This window comes from Rhopalosiphum maidis, chromosome 4, assembly GCF_003676215.2.
Source record: "Rhopalosiphum maidis isolate BTI-1 chromosome 4, ASM367621v3, whole genome shotgun sequence".
Lineage (NCBI taxonomy): Eukaryota > Metazoa > Arthropoda > Insecta > Hemiptera > Aphididae > Rhopalosiphum > Rhopalosiphum maidis.
The window spans coordinates 52,085,024-52,100,297 of NC_040880.1; the positions used below are offsets into that span (position 1 = coordinate 52,085,024).

Here is a 15,274-nt window from a genome sequence, read left to right on the forward strand (position 1 = left end):
ATCGTGGTGGGAATCATCGTCACTCGTCAGTCGTCGGGTGGGGCCGTGGAGGTAGAAAACGCAGTATTCGTGTTTCGAACCACACGGACTTTTCGATCGAGCACGATCATGTATGATAACACGGGTGATAACCTTAGATTATTATTGTTATTGTTATAGTTCTCCGATAGCTTGCTGTTTGTAGCTCGACAGCACGTGTCCCACGCGATATTTCATATCAATAAAGCATCGACATAACACTATCAATGTGTTTTCCATGATCAACTACCGTCGATTGATTGTTGACTGTTTAAGACTAAGCAATAGGCAAATAGGCAATAGTGGTAATACTAATCATTAACAGTCTACGACAACCGATTTGTTCGCGATGGTGTACAAGAAACGTAAAATAAAAGTTTTTAGACCTAAACAAAAGAAGGAGTCTATCGATGTCGTGATCGGCAAACTCAAAGAATCGTACGAACAGGTAACATATTTTTGATATTTTGATGACTACGGTCGGCCGTTTTTCCGCCCTTCTAGTTCTCGTTCTCTACGACATGGTACAATGTTACATACTTTACAATATAATGTTCAGCGTACAATCGTTTATTCATCTTTATTATGTTTGTTGTTTCCGCACATCGACGCATTTGTGTACAGTTGACAGTTTTTAACTTTTTATTTTTTTTTTACATCAAAAATATGATATCAATAAATTTAATACCTAAACTGTCATGTTTGGGTATTGCTTATTGTCTCTATTTGACTGCTGTATGTACAATTGTGTTTGACTGTAACATGATCACATACGCAGGGGTGATTAGAAATTATTTATGTTGAAAGGGTAGATAGTGTAATATTCATAGTTCACCAGTCCTCAGCATAGTTCATAAATGCATAAAAATATACTCGTATATTTTGTGATTTTTTAACTATAGACCCTCTGCTTTATTTATGTATAATATTACAATATTGTGGAATATAATATGAAATTGAGAATTATTATTTTTTTTATAGATTGATCCAAATGCCATTGAAAAATTTGAAGATTTTCCCTTGTCGGCACCAACACTAAAAGGTTTAAAAGAAAACAAATTCTTTGTGCCTACTGAAATACAACGTGAAAGCATTGGCTATAGCTTACGTGGTGAAGACATATTAGGTGCAGCTAAGACTGGTAGTGGTAAAACGCTAGCTTTTTTAATACCGGTTAGTAAACTATTAGAACTATTTAAGGTTGTTGTTTTATAATTGATATATTTATCAGGTATTGGAAATATTGTATTGCAACAAATGGAATCGTTCAGAAGGGTTAGCAGCATTGATCATAACTCCTACAAGAGAATTAGCATATCAGATATTTGAAACATTGCGTAAAATTGGGATCCACCATGATTTTTCTGCTGGTTTAATTATTGGTAAGTAGGTATAATATTTTACATATCAATGGTGTAGAAGCAAATCAGGGTTAACATAATAAACAATATGAATCTTAAATGAAGATTTGATTTCAATAGTAATTAACTAGTGTAAATAATAACAAAATGGTAATTTGAAATTAGAAATAACACTACTTCAAGAATTTTATAAAAATGTATTGAAGGTAGGTAACAAAATACATAAATATCTATTAAGAATAGGTAAATGTTAAGTACTAGTTAGCATGATGACATCATCTTATTATTTGGATTATGTATATAATGTGTTGTAATTTAACTATCAATTTATAAATTTAAAATAATCCAAAAAAAAATTGGGTTAATGATAAATTTGTTTTGAAAAAAAATTTAATTAATCAAACCCTATAAATGTGGGAAAATAATATCAATTTTGTTTTTTGATTGCATTCAAACATTGTTTAAATGGTCGTCTGTACACTTTTTTCTTTTACACCATACATATATATCTATTGTATATAATATTTTAATAATCTATTAGTATGTAATTAACAACTATTTTGAATGTATTATAGGTGGCAAAGATTTGAAATTTGAGCGTAAACGTTTAGACCAATGTAACATAATGATTTGCACGCCAGGTCGTTTATTGCAACATATGGATGAAAATCCACTGTTTGACTGCTCTAATATGCTGGTACTAGTATTGGATGAAGCTGATCGATGTCTTGATATGGGTTTTCAGCAAACTATGAACAATATTATAGAGAATTTGCCTCCTGAAAGGCAAACACTTCTGTTTTCAGCCACTCAAACCAAGTAGGCTCTCTTACATCAATATATTTTCTAAGAAGTATAATATATTTGTTGTATACTGATTTATTTTATTTTAGATCTGTGAAAGATTTGATAAGACTCAGCTTAAATAATCCTCATTCAATTTCTGTTCACGAAGAATCAGAGCATAGTACTCCATCAGGCTTAGTACAAAGTTATATGGTATGTGAATTGCATGATAAAATGAGTTTGTTATGGTCGTTCATAAAAAATCATTTACACCATAAAGTGCTCGTGTTTATGTCAAGCTGTAAACAGGTAAGAATTATTTCAACCATTTAATATAGATTTGTAATAGAGATAAATTTTTTGTTTTAGGTTAAATATTTTTATGAAATATTATGTAAACTACGACCAGGAACTAGTTTATTAGCATTGTATGGTACAATGCATCAAACAAAACGTATGGCTGTGTACGAATCATTTAGTAGAAAACAACGTTCTGTTCTCTTCGCTACAGACATTGCTGCTCGAGGACTTGGTAATTAAATTATTTTTTTTTACTTAAATGTTTATAAAGAAAAAAATACTTATATATATATTGGTATCTTTTAAATCAATTAGAAAAATAGTATTTATTAAAAATTATAATTTTTTTTAACAATTTAATATTTTAATAACAGATAATAATATATTATTTTCATTGACTATATCATATTATTTATTTTTAATTTTCAACATATATTATGATAATTTGCTATATATTTTCAATTTTGTAATATTTAATATAATGAATTTGTAATTTTTATTTAAGCTATGTTCGCCTAACTTATTTATTATTTTATAAGGTTACTCAAATAATAGATACTCTTAAAGTATATATTTAATAAATTTATTAGATATATGCAATTAAATCCATGCCATAATTAATGACTGAATTAAAAATGTAATAACAAAAGTCAGTATAAAATTATTTAATTGTAGTATAGAATATAGATGATTATAATAAATTGTATTTTATATTCTATATAGATTTTCCTGCTGTTAATTGGGTTGTTCAGTTGGATTGTCCAGAAAATGCAAACGAGTATATTCATCGTGCTGGTAGGACGGCTAGATTTCAGAAATCTGGAGAATCGTTGCTTGTACTTTTACCCTCTGAATTAGCTATTTTAGAACAATTGAAAAATAAAAAAATTCCAATCTCAGAAATAAAGTAACTATATATAAATAATAAAAAAAAATGTATTTTAACTTTAAATATTTAATTACAGAGTTAATCCTAATAAATTGACATCAGTGCAACGGACATTAGAAGCTACTTTAGCAAAAGATCACATTTTGAAAGAATCAGCTCAGCGTGCTTTTGTTTCTTATATAAAATCTGTATTCTTAATGAAAGACAAAAGTGTTTTTGACGTTTCAGCTTTAGATACAGATTCATTTGCTAGGTACATAACAATTTTTTTTGAATAAATATTTGATAATTATATTTAATCTTAATGCCTGTAAAAGTTCATTAGGTTTAGCGATTCCACCACGTGTAAGATTTTTACAAAAATGGAAGAAAGCTAAAGAAGCCAAGAAAAAAGAAAAGGATACACTTGCTCAAACTGTAGTTGAAAATCTTAATGAAAAATTGAACAAATCATCTGATTCTGAAATTTCAGACGACGAACCTGAGCCGTATCAATCATCTGTTAAAGACTCGTATAATTTTCATAATGGTAATTATTAATTTTTTTAAATTTCAAATTAAACATATTTACATATTAACTATTCATATAATTTTTGTTTTATAAGATGACGATAGTGATGAAGAAAATGATAATTTATTCACTGTAAAACGAAAAGATCACAATATCCCAGAAACTGAAGATTTTGAAGAGGAAGTAGAATTATCAACTGATAATTTGAATAAAAAGAAAAAAAAACCTTTAACTAAAGCAGCAGTAGCAAAAAAAATGATTAAAAAACAAATCAAGCCAAATCAGAAAACTGTTTTTGATGAAACTGGAGAAGTAAGGTATTATTAAATTCAAATTGAATATTGTAATTCATACATTTATTTTTAGGCTGTACTGGACAAGGCTAAAACAAAAGTCTCACAAATGGCTCGAGAATATGAGAATAATAGCGATAAGGGTGGTATTGATATAGAACAAGCCAAACAAATGTTACGTGAAGAGGATGTGTATGACAAACAACTGTTCCGAGAGAAGGTTAAAGCAAAACATAGAGAGGAAAAGAGGAAAGCCAAAGAAGAAGCTAAGAGAGCTGAAATGGAGGATGCAAGTTCTAGTGATGAAGCATCTGTTGATCTGTCTTGGCTACCTGATCCAGATAAGGTTTATGGCAAACAAGAGAGTGGTGATTCCGAAGATAATTTCGATCCTAACGATCTTAATTCTGCTTCAGAATCTGAAGTTGATGATGATTCATCAAATATTCATCGGTAAGATTTTAAATGTGTGTTATTGTATACTTATATAACTTAATTTTTGTTTGTTTTTACATCAACACAGACCACCTAAACGAAAATTGTTGACTAATAAAAACAATAGTAATAAACGAAGGAAGAATGAAGAAGACTTAGATGAACCCATAGACACAGGTTTGAGTTTAATGGAAGATGAAGAATTAGTGCTTAAAATGTTGGATGTGTAACTTTTTGTTATATAATGGTTTTATTTTTATTAATTGATATTGAAATTTATTGATTGATTGGTTTAATATAAATATAATCGATTTATGAATGTGTACAATTTTGTAATTTTGTATTATTTATTTTTTTAACCCTCAATTTATATCATTAATACATATTATTTAGTATTTTTAGTTTATTTTGTTAGTTGTAGGAGTTCAGAATCAAAGTATATATAAAATATAGATTTATATATAATATAATTACTCAATGACCAATAAATGAATATCCAAGTTTAAAAGCGAATATGTGAGTAATAGAAAGATAAGTGTCTTTGCAAGGCTATACACCAGTTTTTAAGTACCTAGTCAAATACTAATTTAATATTCCTATCTAAACTGATTGAATGGAAAGTGGCTTCTTCGGACCTATAAGTATAAGGCAAAGGTCAACTTTGAAATTATATTGCCAACTTATTTAAATTCTCTTTAATCCATATCCTAGGGGCACAATTGATCTATCACTCATTTTTAATTAGATTAATTTTATCTTATCTACTTGGATAATTTTACCACATTTTCTCTTAAACAAATAAGAAAAACCCAAACATTTTTTGATATCAGAAATTTTGTCTTTTTTCCACCTTATTCAGTTCATTGTAGTATTGAGCATTGACTATTTGTAGTATGATTTTTTTTTCGTTAAAATCTATTTAATATTATTTCTATCAGAAAACCTCTGATAGACTCTGAAGGTCTTAGTGAAAAACAAGGCCTCTACAAGGCCGCATGTTAAAACAAATTGTACTTTTTTATGTTAAGAGTATATTATTTTGTTTTATGTTATCATACCTACTACCATAATGTTTTTTAATTATTATATATGCAATATGCATATTGGAAGGTTTTTGACACTATAAGAAATTAATAAATATTATTTATCAATTCGTGAAGTAAAAGGCTATGTGTTTTTTACGGTATTATACATTTTTAATTATAAAGAATAGAATCATACTTTCAGGAAGGTAATATCTGTGAAATCAGGACATCGTAAATTAATAGATGTTCATTATAACAGTATGTATGCACAAAAAATATCTTTTATTTCTTATTTTTGAGAAAAACGATTGATTGATCATGTTAATATAATATGAAGTTTATGGACAGATATCAAATTTACTCCATTTAAATATATTTAACTTAGCAATAAACTTGAGTTTATCAATAATATATTCGTTCACCTAATTACATTTATTTGAATAAAAAATAGTAAATTTAAGCCCCAAAATAATAGGAAAAGAAATTTACATAAAACATTAATTTTACTGCGATACCATGCCGTATATCTTCGCCGCTGACGAATGGCACTATAACTCTGAACTAAATATATTGTGAAATAGATATGAGAAAACGAGAAATAAAACCGAACGGACCGCACTATTTTTTTTGTTTATGTGAATATTATAACTTGAAATTTAAGAATCGTTAATCCTTTTCGACAAATTATGAGGATTGTCTTGTTCGCTATGGATGACAGATATACTATGTATTAATGTATTATTATTATTATTAGGTGAAAAATAAATGTATAATTACTCTACGACTTAGCTATTTTATGCATTGCAAGTTCGAAAATTAAATATGCGTTTTTACGTCATCCGGTTAATAGACTATTTGTGACAATATATCTTTAGTTTTAAATATTCATTTAATTCCCCAAAATAATAAGAATAAAAATTTACGCATACACCTTTCTTCTTTTTCCGGTTATAGAGCTAGGTGTCTAGGTGTGGCATAAGTGGAGTGTAATTGACCACCGCAAAATGATTTTTTTTCTTTTCAAATGAAAAGAAAACTGAAAAACATGCAACGTGTACAAATATGTACATCAACGATTAACTTTTTCCATGGATAACAGGTATGATGCGTTTTTTATTAGAACTCTTATTTGTGATATCTCTAATATATTTAATATCTATCATTTACATTACCTATAGTTAACACTAAAATAATTTTTTATTTACGAGTTTATAAAATACAAGTATTAATGATCACATTACTATTTGTGCTTCTTAATACATTGCCCCAAATTAAGCGGAGAGTTACCTGGCGTATAGTATAGGCAAAATAGGTACATTACTGCATGCAGTGTTATTCTGTTGCCGACAATTTATTATTTTATGCTTAGTTAATCATTTTTATATAATAATAATAATATATATTAATATCATTACATTTTATAATATAATTCACCAATTAGATTAGGCTTATGCAAAAATATTAAGTATTATGTCAGTTATTTATATTACTTATTTTCCAACGATGACAATAGGAAACAACGATTGTGTATACATTAAAATAGTGTACGGTCAACTCAGTAAAATATGTGTAGTGTAATACTAATAATAAATATATAGTCCATCTGAACCGTTATAAAATAGTAATAAAATATTCATGTTAATAAGACACTTGTTAAATGTATTTCTAATACAGCTGTTTCTATACGTATTTGTAGTGGTAAGTGACAAATGGATGGATGGACAGATGAACAATGAACTCAACGGGGGTATAAGGTGTTTTAAACTAATGTTTAGAAATTTAAATAAAGTAGGTCCAATAGGTTAATTTTAGACTAGAAAAACTGTTATATTTTACTTAGGCAAATATTGAAATATATAATGTGAGTATCAAGTTTCAACTATTTTTGTTTACATAATAAATTGTATAAAACCTTGAATAAAAGTCTAATATATTATGCACACATCCATGTATATACATACCATTATATCAACCTTTATTTTGGTTTTTGGACAGAGAAGTGAGTATTTTTAACAGTTGAAGAAAGTCGTATAGATAAAAAAGGAGAATAAGTATTAGGTAAAATATTGTTTTTTGTTTATTAAATACAACAATAATATTTGGGTACTGGATTTACAGTAAATATTATGTAGGCAATTGTAAGTATCCCCAATGTCAGGTCAGGTTAGGCAATCAAAGTCGAAAAGTCAAATTTTCTGCTTGTCAGGCAATGGCGGATTTAAGGCACTGAAAACTATGCGGCTGTATAGAGCGGCAAAATCGTAGGTACTGAATATTTATTTTGTTTTTATATGTAATAAACTTAAATAATTCTTAATTTGTTTTAGAATTTAAAAATGTTAAACGGGTATTTGTATTCGTGTTCGTTTATTTTCTGTAGAGTAATATTTATTTATTTATCTCAGGAAGCCGTCAATGAAACAATTAATGTGGGTATACAAATCGGGTAGAATATAGTTAGATAAAACGTGGCCCGATTATCGCAAGGTATCAAGTGTTTAAATAATTAAACACACAGTAAACGTATCAAATATGAAATATGCGCACGCCTACGTTTAAGAAAAATCGAAAATCTAATTCGGTCATTTCGTAGGGATTGGAAAAAATGACTGTATTATACCAGTGACTTATTATAATGAAAACGTCACCATTAAATAGCCGATGATTAATGGTCGCCTATCCCCCGGGGAGCGATTTTGTACCTGGCAGAGAGTTGGAGGGCAGTATATACTACTCTGACTTTGGCACCTTTATTTTCGTCTATATATTTTATTAATCTGCTGTACGATTTACATACATGTGAATATGCGATGGCCAATGCGCGAAAGATTAACTGTAATATTGTGATGACCGCAATGTAAAGGTACATTAATATATTATACGCACGACCTCTGAAGGTATAGTGTATTATGTACATTTATTGTACATAGAAGTGCCTATAGGCTATAGGTAAAGGCGTGTTATTGGCATGCCGTATGTACGGCAAAAGCAGTTTTCGGACTTTAAACTTTCTAGTTATTTTAGTTCATTAAAATATTAATTATCAAATATATTTATAGAGTTACAACCTTTCAGTTTCACACACACACACACATAGGCGCACAAAACGCCGTGTGTTTACTGCGATAAAGAAAAAGTGACATGACAATGAAAGAAAATTGCCCTGCTTAAATTTTGGCACCCCCGTTAAAAAAAAAAAAAAAAACCCAAATGACAACCACTGCTATTATACAACTCTTTGTTCTCGCGTATTGTTTCGGCCCGGAACAATCGCGGCCGTGGGATGTATACATTTTGCAATGTTATAATGTCTACCGCTGGTTTTGTTCGCTGTATAGTTAATATCTGAGTTGACTTTGTGAAAAAAGTTTCATTCTCCCAGAACGGCGTTCCGTTAACGCGCCGGATCCTATTGAGCGCGAGAAAAAGTAACATTAGGTACATTTTTTTTTCAAAGCGCTCGCAGCGGGATCGTTACGCACCGACACCGCAGTAATAATATCATCATAATAAGATAAGTAATAGTAGGTAATGCCGAGTAATAGTGTCACGATAGCGTTATAATTATACACCGTCGTCTGTCACCTCTGTATCGCAGTTGCCGTCGAGTGTAATTATTATTAGGTATTTTGTTCTTAAACGATTTTATCGCCATAAATACAAAAGTGTACCGCCGGTTTTTCTTTTCTCGACGCCGCGTGCGCTTGCACACCGGCCCAGCTATTTATATTACTACAGAATTCAATATTCTCCGTTCGCGACGTGATGGTAACCATAATAATGCGTAGCCAATGTGGGTATAAATTATATTGTGATTTCAAATATTCTCACATACGCCCGTGCACAAATATCAATACGATCCACTTCTGTTCGTACTCATCCATCGGGCTATTGTAATAATATAACGGATGCCACGCTTTGTGACGCATAACAGGCGCAAACAGGCTTATAACAGTCTGTTAGCCGAAAGGTTGGACGTTTTACGCTAAGACAAAATATAGCAACTATTGTTTATTAATACTTACGATGTATGTAATTGAATATGTAAGTCGCGTATATTCCGATATTCACGAGGCATTACAACTTTTTAGTGTTTGTCATACAACAAGTATTTTCATATTTCGATCGCATAATTACTCGGATAGTTGGATATAACGGTTTAACACATTAAAAAAATAAAATAAAAAGTGTATAATGATATTTAAGCTCGTATCGTATCCATCGCAATAGATACGTGGCCCGTAGATATCGTACACGATACAGTTATTAAAGTACACTGCGCATTAGGCGCGTAATTATTAATTGATAATAACTTACGATATTACTACATGCGAGACTCGACTCGCGGGCAGGGAATGGATTTTATTGTGAACGCATATTTTTATTGGAATGAGATGTTTTAAATCTGATAAAAAATGTACACGATTTAGATTATTATAATTATTCGCATACTTTTTACACGGTTGGTAAACGAGTATGTACCTATTTATTTTGCATGATATATTTTAGTATTTTTGATTTTTGTTTAAAACAACAATATGATTAGGAATTAAAAACTTCAAAATGTTAAATCATTTTCTATATAATATTTTTTACAGCCGTAAGGGCGGGAACACTACGAGTTGATTTATTGACAGGTTAGGCAGAACCCATCTAACTCGATCCCAAGTACGTCCAAGTAGGATTGGAGAGCCCCGCGGGGCACGTTGGATCTGCTTGTCGCTCCGGGTGCAGTGTCCCCCCAAGGTCGAGGAGTCTAATTCCGCGATAAATTGGTGGACGAGCGACAGTTGCGAGACCGGACATAGCGATAGGAAGTACCCGCCTTTCCTGGAATTTCCTGCAATTCGGAAAAGTATATATATATATATAATTTTGTTTTCTACAGAGCGAGGGAGTGAGCGATATTAGGATGAAATGGAAATAAACGTTTGATAACAGCATAGGTATTATGATAAATGTTCGGCAGGTTTTTAACGTGTTGCCAACCGGAGAGGGCGGTTTTCGAAGATGTCGCCCCTATAGACGGCGAAACCACAGAAAACGTGACATTTTTTTTTGTTGTTGTTTTTATTACTTATTTCATCTATTCTGTTGTGAAACTGGCGTCGCTATCGGCCGTCTCTGGCGCCGGCACTATGCGACAGTCGCGCACGCACATCAGCGCGAAACGGTACCAATCGGCGAACGTCAGCCGCTCGTCCAAAGCAATCAACAGCGCGTGCGAGAAATCTTCGCGTTTGTTCATTGCCGTCGGACAGGCTTCCGACAGCAGCGTGGCCACAGTGCTGGTGGAAAATGCGAACACGGCCGCCGCGGTGGCCACCTCCCCGGCTAGTCCGAGGACGACGTCAAACACGGCGGGCAGGACGCCGTCGTCTCCGCCGCATAATCGGATCAGCCGGTGCACTGTGATTGGCGCCGGCGGGCTCTCCGCGTCCGCCGTCGTCATCGCCCGGTACACGTCGTACATGGTCGTCATCGTTTTTCGGCTGTTGGCCCAACGCCCGACCGCTGCAGACGGGTCGTCACCCAGCGCGTCTACTGCAGCGACCGCCATCGATGTTGATAAAAAAACACATTGAATTATTATATTGTCGCAATACGAGATCGATAATAGAGTAAAAAAAAAAAAGTTTTTTTCGGTAAAGAACTCATCTGATCCTTGTTCGGAGCTCTTAGACACCGCGCATCGTTACTGAAGGCTCGCGAAATTGTGTTATATTATATACAAAAATATGTTTTTTTTTCGAATTTTGTGCATTACAAACAAAATTGCTCGTAGCCGAATAACGAGACGGTTACGAGGTCATAACTGATTCTATTGGATAGTAGAGATAGTGTTTAAAGTAATATAAATTGACAGAGGTAGAGAACGCGATTAATTAATCTCTATTATGGTATTTTAAAAGTTTTAAGCAAACTCAAATAATTCAAAATAATTAATTTTATTTCGTTGTTTATCCGATTCTGTTCGTTAGTACTTATAATATTTAAATTAGTACCCTTTATTATTAATTTAATTTATATCTAAATTTTATTACTTTTGGTTTAATTTAAATTATCCTAAAATCTAGCACTCATTTTCCAGTTATTTGTGTTATGATGAATATTAATTATAAATAAAGTTTTTTTTTTAAATGAAACAATATCACTAATGAACAATGATATTATGATAGAAACATAATAAATTGTGTACGTTATAATAAAATCGTTCACCTAAAGGTATTTACTGTTTTCGTTTAGGGGCTTTAATTAGAATACAACTTCCTTATTCACAAAATGAAATTTTCTTTGCGTAAATATATCACCGGTTGAGAACCGTTGGTTTAGAATCTAAACTTTAGATATCTCCCCTAATCAATTATAGCCACTACCTACTGTAAGTTGTTTAATTAATACGGCGATGACTCTGTAAGTATATAGGACAATTCAAAATGTATGTTACAGCCATTTCATCATAAAAGTATAAAATAATTATAGCAGAGAAACATTTTTTAAACGAAAGTTTTTTTTGTTTAAAAAATATCTAAAACAATTAATAATTTTTATATTTTTTTATAAATATTTTAGTGAAGGTTTTGGAGGTCAACTTAAGAAAGTCGAATGGGAATCTATACTTTTTTTGCAATCATAATATAAAGATTTTTTTAGAATATTTCGATACACACAATACAAATCGAAACTAGGATGAGTAGTTTGATGAGTTATTACTTATTAGTATTTAAAATTTTGATGAGCCCAGTGAAGTGGTCCAGGGATACCCCACAAAATGTTGGTCTACTACTTCGCTCATCTAACCCCAAAAAATGTATAGTATCTCATTTGATTTTCTTCAGTTGACCCCACTAAAATATAGTGGAAAAAAATATAAAAATTACCAATCATTTTAGATAGGTATTTTTAAATAAAAAAACTTTCGTGTTACAAAATTGTTTCCACTATGAATATTTTATACGTAGATGATTAAATGGTTGTAACATACATTTTGAATTACTCTTTAAATATAATTCGATATTTCGCTTTCACCGTAGGACGTCGGAATGATGTCGATTTTCACGTGTTCCGCGAAGAGATCGTGCAAAGCTGAAGCCAACAGTCCATTGCCGCCAGCCGTGCGATTGGTCTTGTGCACAGTCCACCGCCGCGTATAGTCGTAAGCCACCGTCGCCAATGTACAGACAGCATGAACGAATTGCCAAAGGTAAATGGGTTCGAAGGGATCGTGCGCTGAGACAAACGCGTAATTCTTGTTTTTGTCTGTTTGGCATTCGGAACGTCGCATAAAACAATATATTATCGTCATGTAAGTATAAATAAATATAAACATAAATAGCTTAAAGCGTGTATAATGTTTGTGCGCGCTCAAAACTCGCGGAATCCGATTGATCTCCGGGGACGAATCTATAGTTACCGTTATAGTTATATACCTACTGTATAATATTATAATATATACGTTAAGTATCAACTTCACGAGTCAAGCGCAATCACGCAATAATTATATTGTATAACGAGTAGTCGTAAAGAATATCAACGTCGTCGTTGTCGTCGTTTAAGACGACTATATTATAAGCCTATACATACATAATATAGTCTTGCTAAATCTGTACAAGCATTTAATTTATATAGGCACATACTGCATATACTATACGAGATAAAATGCACAAGCCGTGCATTTTAATTGCGCCAAACGTTATTATCTCTACATTATTGTCTAAATGCGTCACGGATTAGCACGATGTTTTTCATTTTTGAAATTGTTCCCAGATATTGCACAGTGATTCCAACGATTAATCTTGTTCATTTTTTGATTACGAGTTTGTGATAAATTCCACGTTAAAATTTAAAACACTAATTTACATTTTGTGATCCACGCGGTAAATGCATAAGATTTACTGTCCAGTTTTTAATTAGACTTATCTCGTGGCTGCAGACTGTAATATACGGTTTAATAATAAAGGAAATTGCAACGCACGAAACATAAACGAGATTGCGTAGTTATAATTTATAATTTATTATTTGTCTTCTAGCTTACATCTCATTACAAACCAAGTTGCGTGTTTATGTATGCACGTGTTCGTGTGTGTGCAATGCACGTATGATGAAGAGTGCACGATCCCAGTGGTAAAGGATTATTTTTTAGGATGTGTTGCAAACGTTTATTAATTACCCTCCTCTATCAAAGTTGCTATGTATACCAAATCTCAATTAAATCTAATGAGGTTTTCGACCACGTGAGTAACAATATATTGACGTGGCGAGTTGCGACCCTCACGACAAAAGAAAGAAAATACATATTATATAAGAAAAAACAAGGCTGATGCTTTTGTTGGTAACAATAATAATGTTTGGGAATTAAAAGCGGTACATCGCCATAACGCCTCTTACAATAATAAGGTAAGTAGCATGATAAAAATATTGTGATGAATAATAATAATAATACCTAATTAGGTAGTGAATAAAAAATCAATAAATAACAATAATATATGGCTTATGATTGACTCACGATGGATGTGTGATGTTGTAAGAAGTAAACAGTAAACGCAAACATCAATTGAGATAATAATACGATGATCGGCAAACGATTTTTATAGTTTTTACAAATAATCTATAATGTCTAAATAATCGATTGGGTGAGCACATAAAATGTAAATTATTGCTCTGTATGCATAATTAATGATTATATCATGTCAAAACTGTTATGCTGAAGCCACTACGATATGCTTCGTCAGTTTTGGTTACAAAAATTACACAATAATAAAAATACCACTCCAAGTGCCGTAATGTGTATGGTGACGCGAGCGATCGTATAACAAACTATGTATGTGTATGATATATTTGTACGTTTGTCCTGCTGTGAGTCTGTGCATAAGCGGCTACGGGATAGAGACTGACAACAGCGGGTCGGTACTTACATACTAACAGTCGTACACAATAATTATTATACTTTATGTAAGGTGGCGATGTTATGTACGCCTTTACGGGAGATTATGACGTGTAATAATAGTTATAAAAACGATAAACGCGTTTACTAATTTGAAAAAAGGGGTAAAGATTAGAAATAATTGGTAGTCGTATCGCTAAATAGGACATAATATTTTATTAGGATTTAAGATTATTAATTGAAATAAAGAAAAACTTAATCATACTAAGTACGTGTTCAGCGTCACCACATAACCCTGTCCTAAATTGCACTGGTGCTGTGATTAAAATAATAATAATAATGCTTTTTTTACATAGAGGTATATTAAATATATAGTATGTGTTGAGTGTTTGATAATAGGACTGAAGCATCTTTACCCACGTTGTAATACATTTCGATATTAATCATGGTGTGTTAAATCGTGTATACCATTGCTAGTGTGTTGTCTGTGTTATTATGTGTATAATTTTTTGTCTTTTTTTTTTTAACGGACGCATTTATATCTACACGAATTATACGTATTGTTGTGAAATATCACGTTGTCACTTAAAAAAATGAGATCTTTTTTTTAACGGTGCGCCATGTTTATATAAGTGATGGACTGGCGGAGTCTTTTGTTTTGTTTTAGGTGCGTAATAATCGATGGTGTAAAAGAACAACCGATTTGAATTCTGTTTTTATTGTACAACGCGTTTTAATGTACATAAAAAATTAATCGTATGCAAAGCGCGAT

General features: G+C 31.6%; 1 protein-coding gene across 1 annotated transcript; it reads left to right on the forward strand.

The window, feature by feature from the left end:
• Nucleotides 1–160: 160 nt before the first annotated feature.
• On the forward strand, nucleotides 161–4,926 carry LOC113556354 (probable ATP-dependent RNA helicase DDX10). The gene is made up of 12 exons (XM_026961236.1): nucleotides 161–466; nucleotides 1,000–1,191; nucleotides 1,250–1,400; nucleotides 1,955–2,198; nucleotides 2,273–2,474; nucleotides 2,535–2,697; nucleotides 3,189–3,372; nucleotides 3,431–3,607; nucleotides 3,672–3,883; nucleotides 3,960–4,177; nucleotides 4,232–4,611; nucleotides 4,682–4,926. Exons 1-12 carry the CDS (start codon nucleotides 368–370, stop codon nucleotides 4,821–4,823), a joined length of 2,364 nt encoding a protein of 787 aa, XP_026817037.1. The 5' UTR covers nucleotides 161–367; the 3' UTR covers nucleotides 4,824–4,926.
• Nucleotides 4,927–15,274: the final 10,348 nt, after the last annotated feature.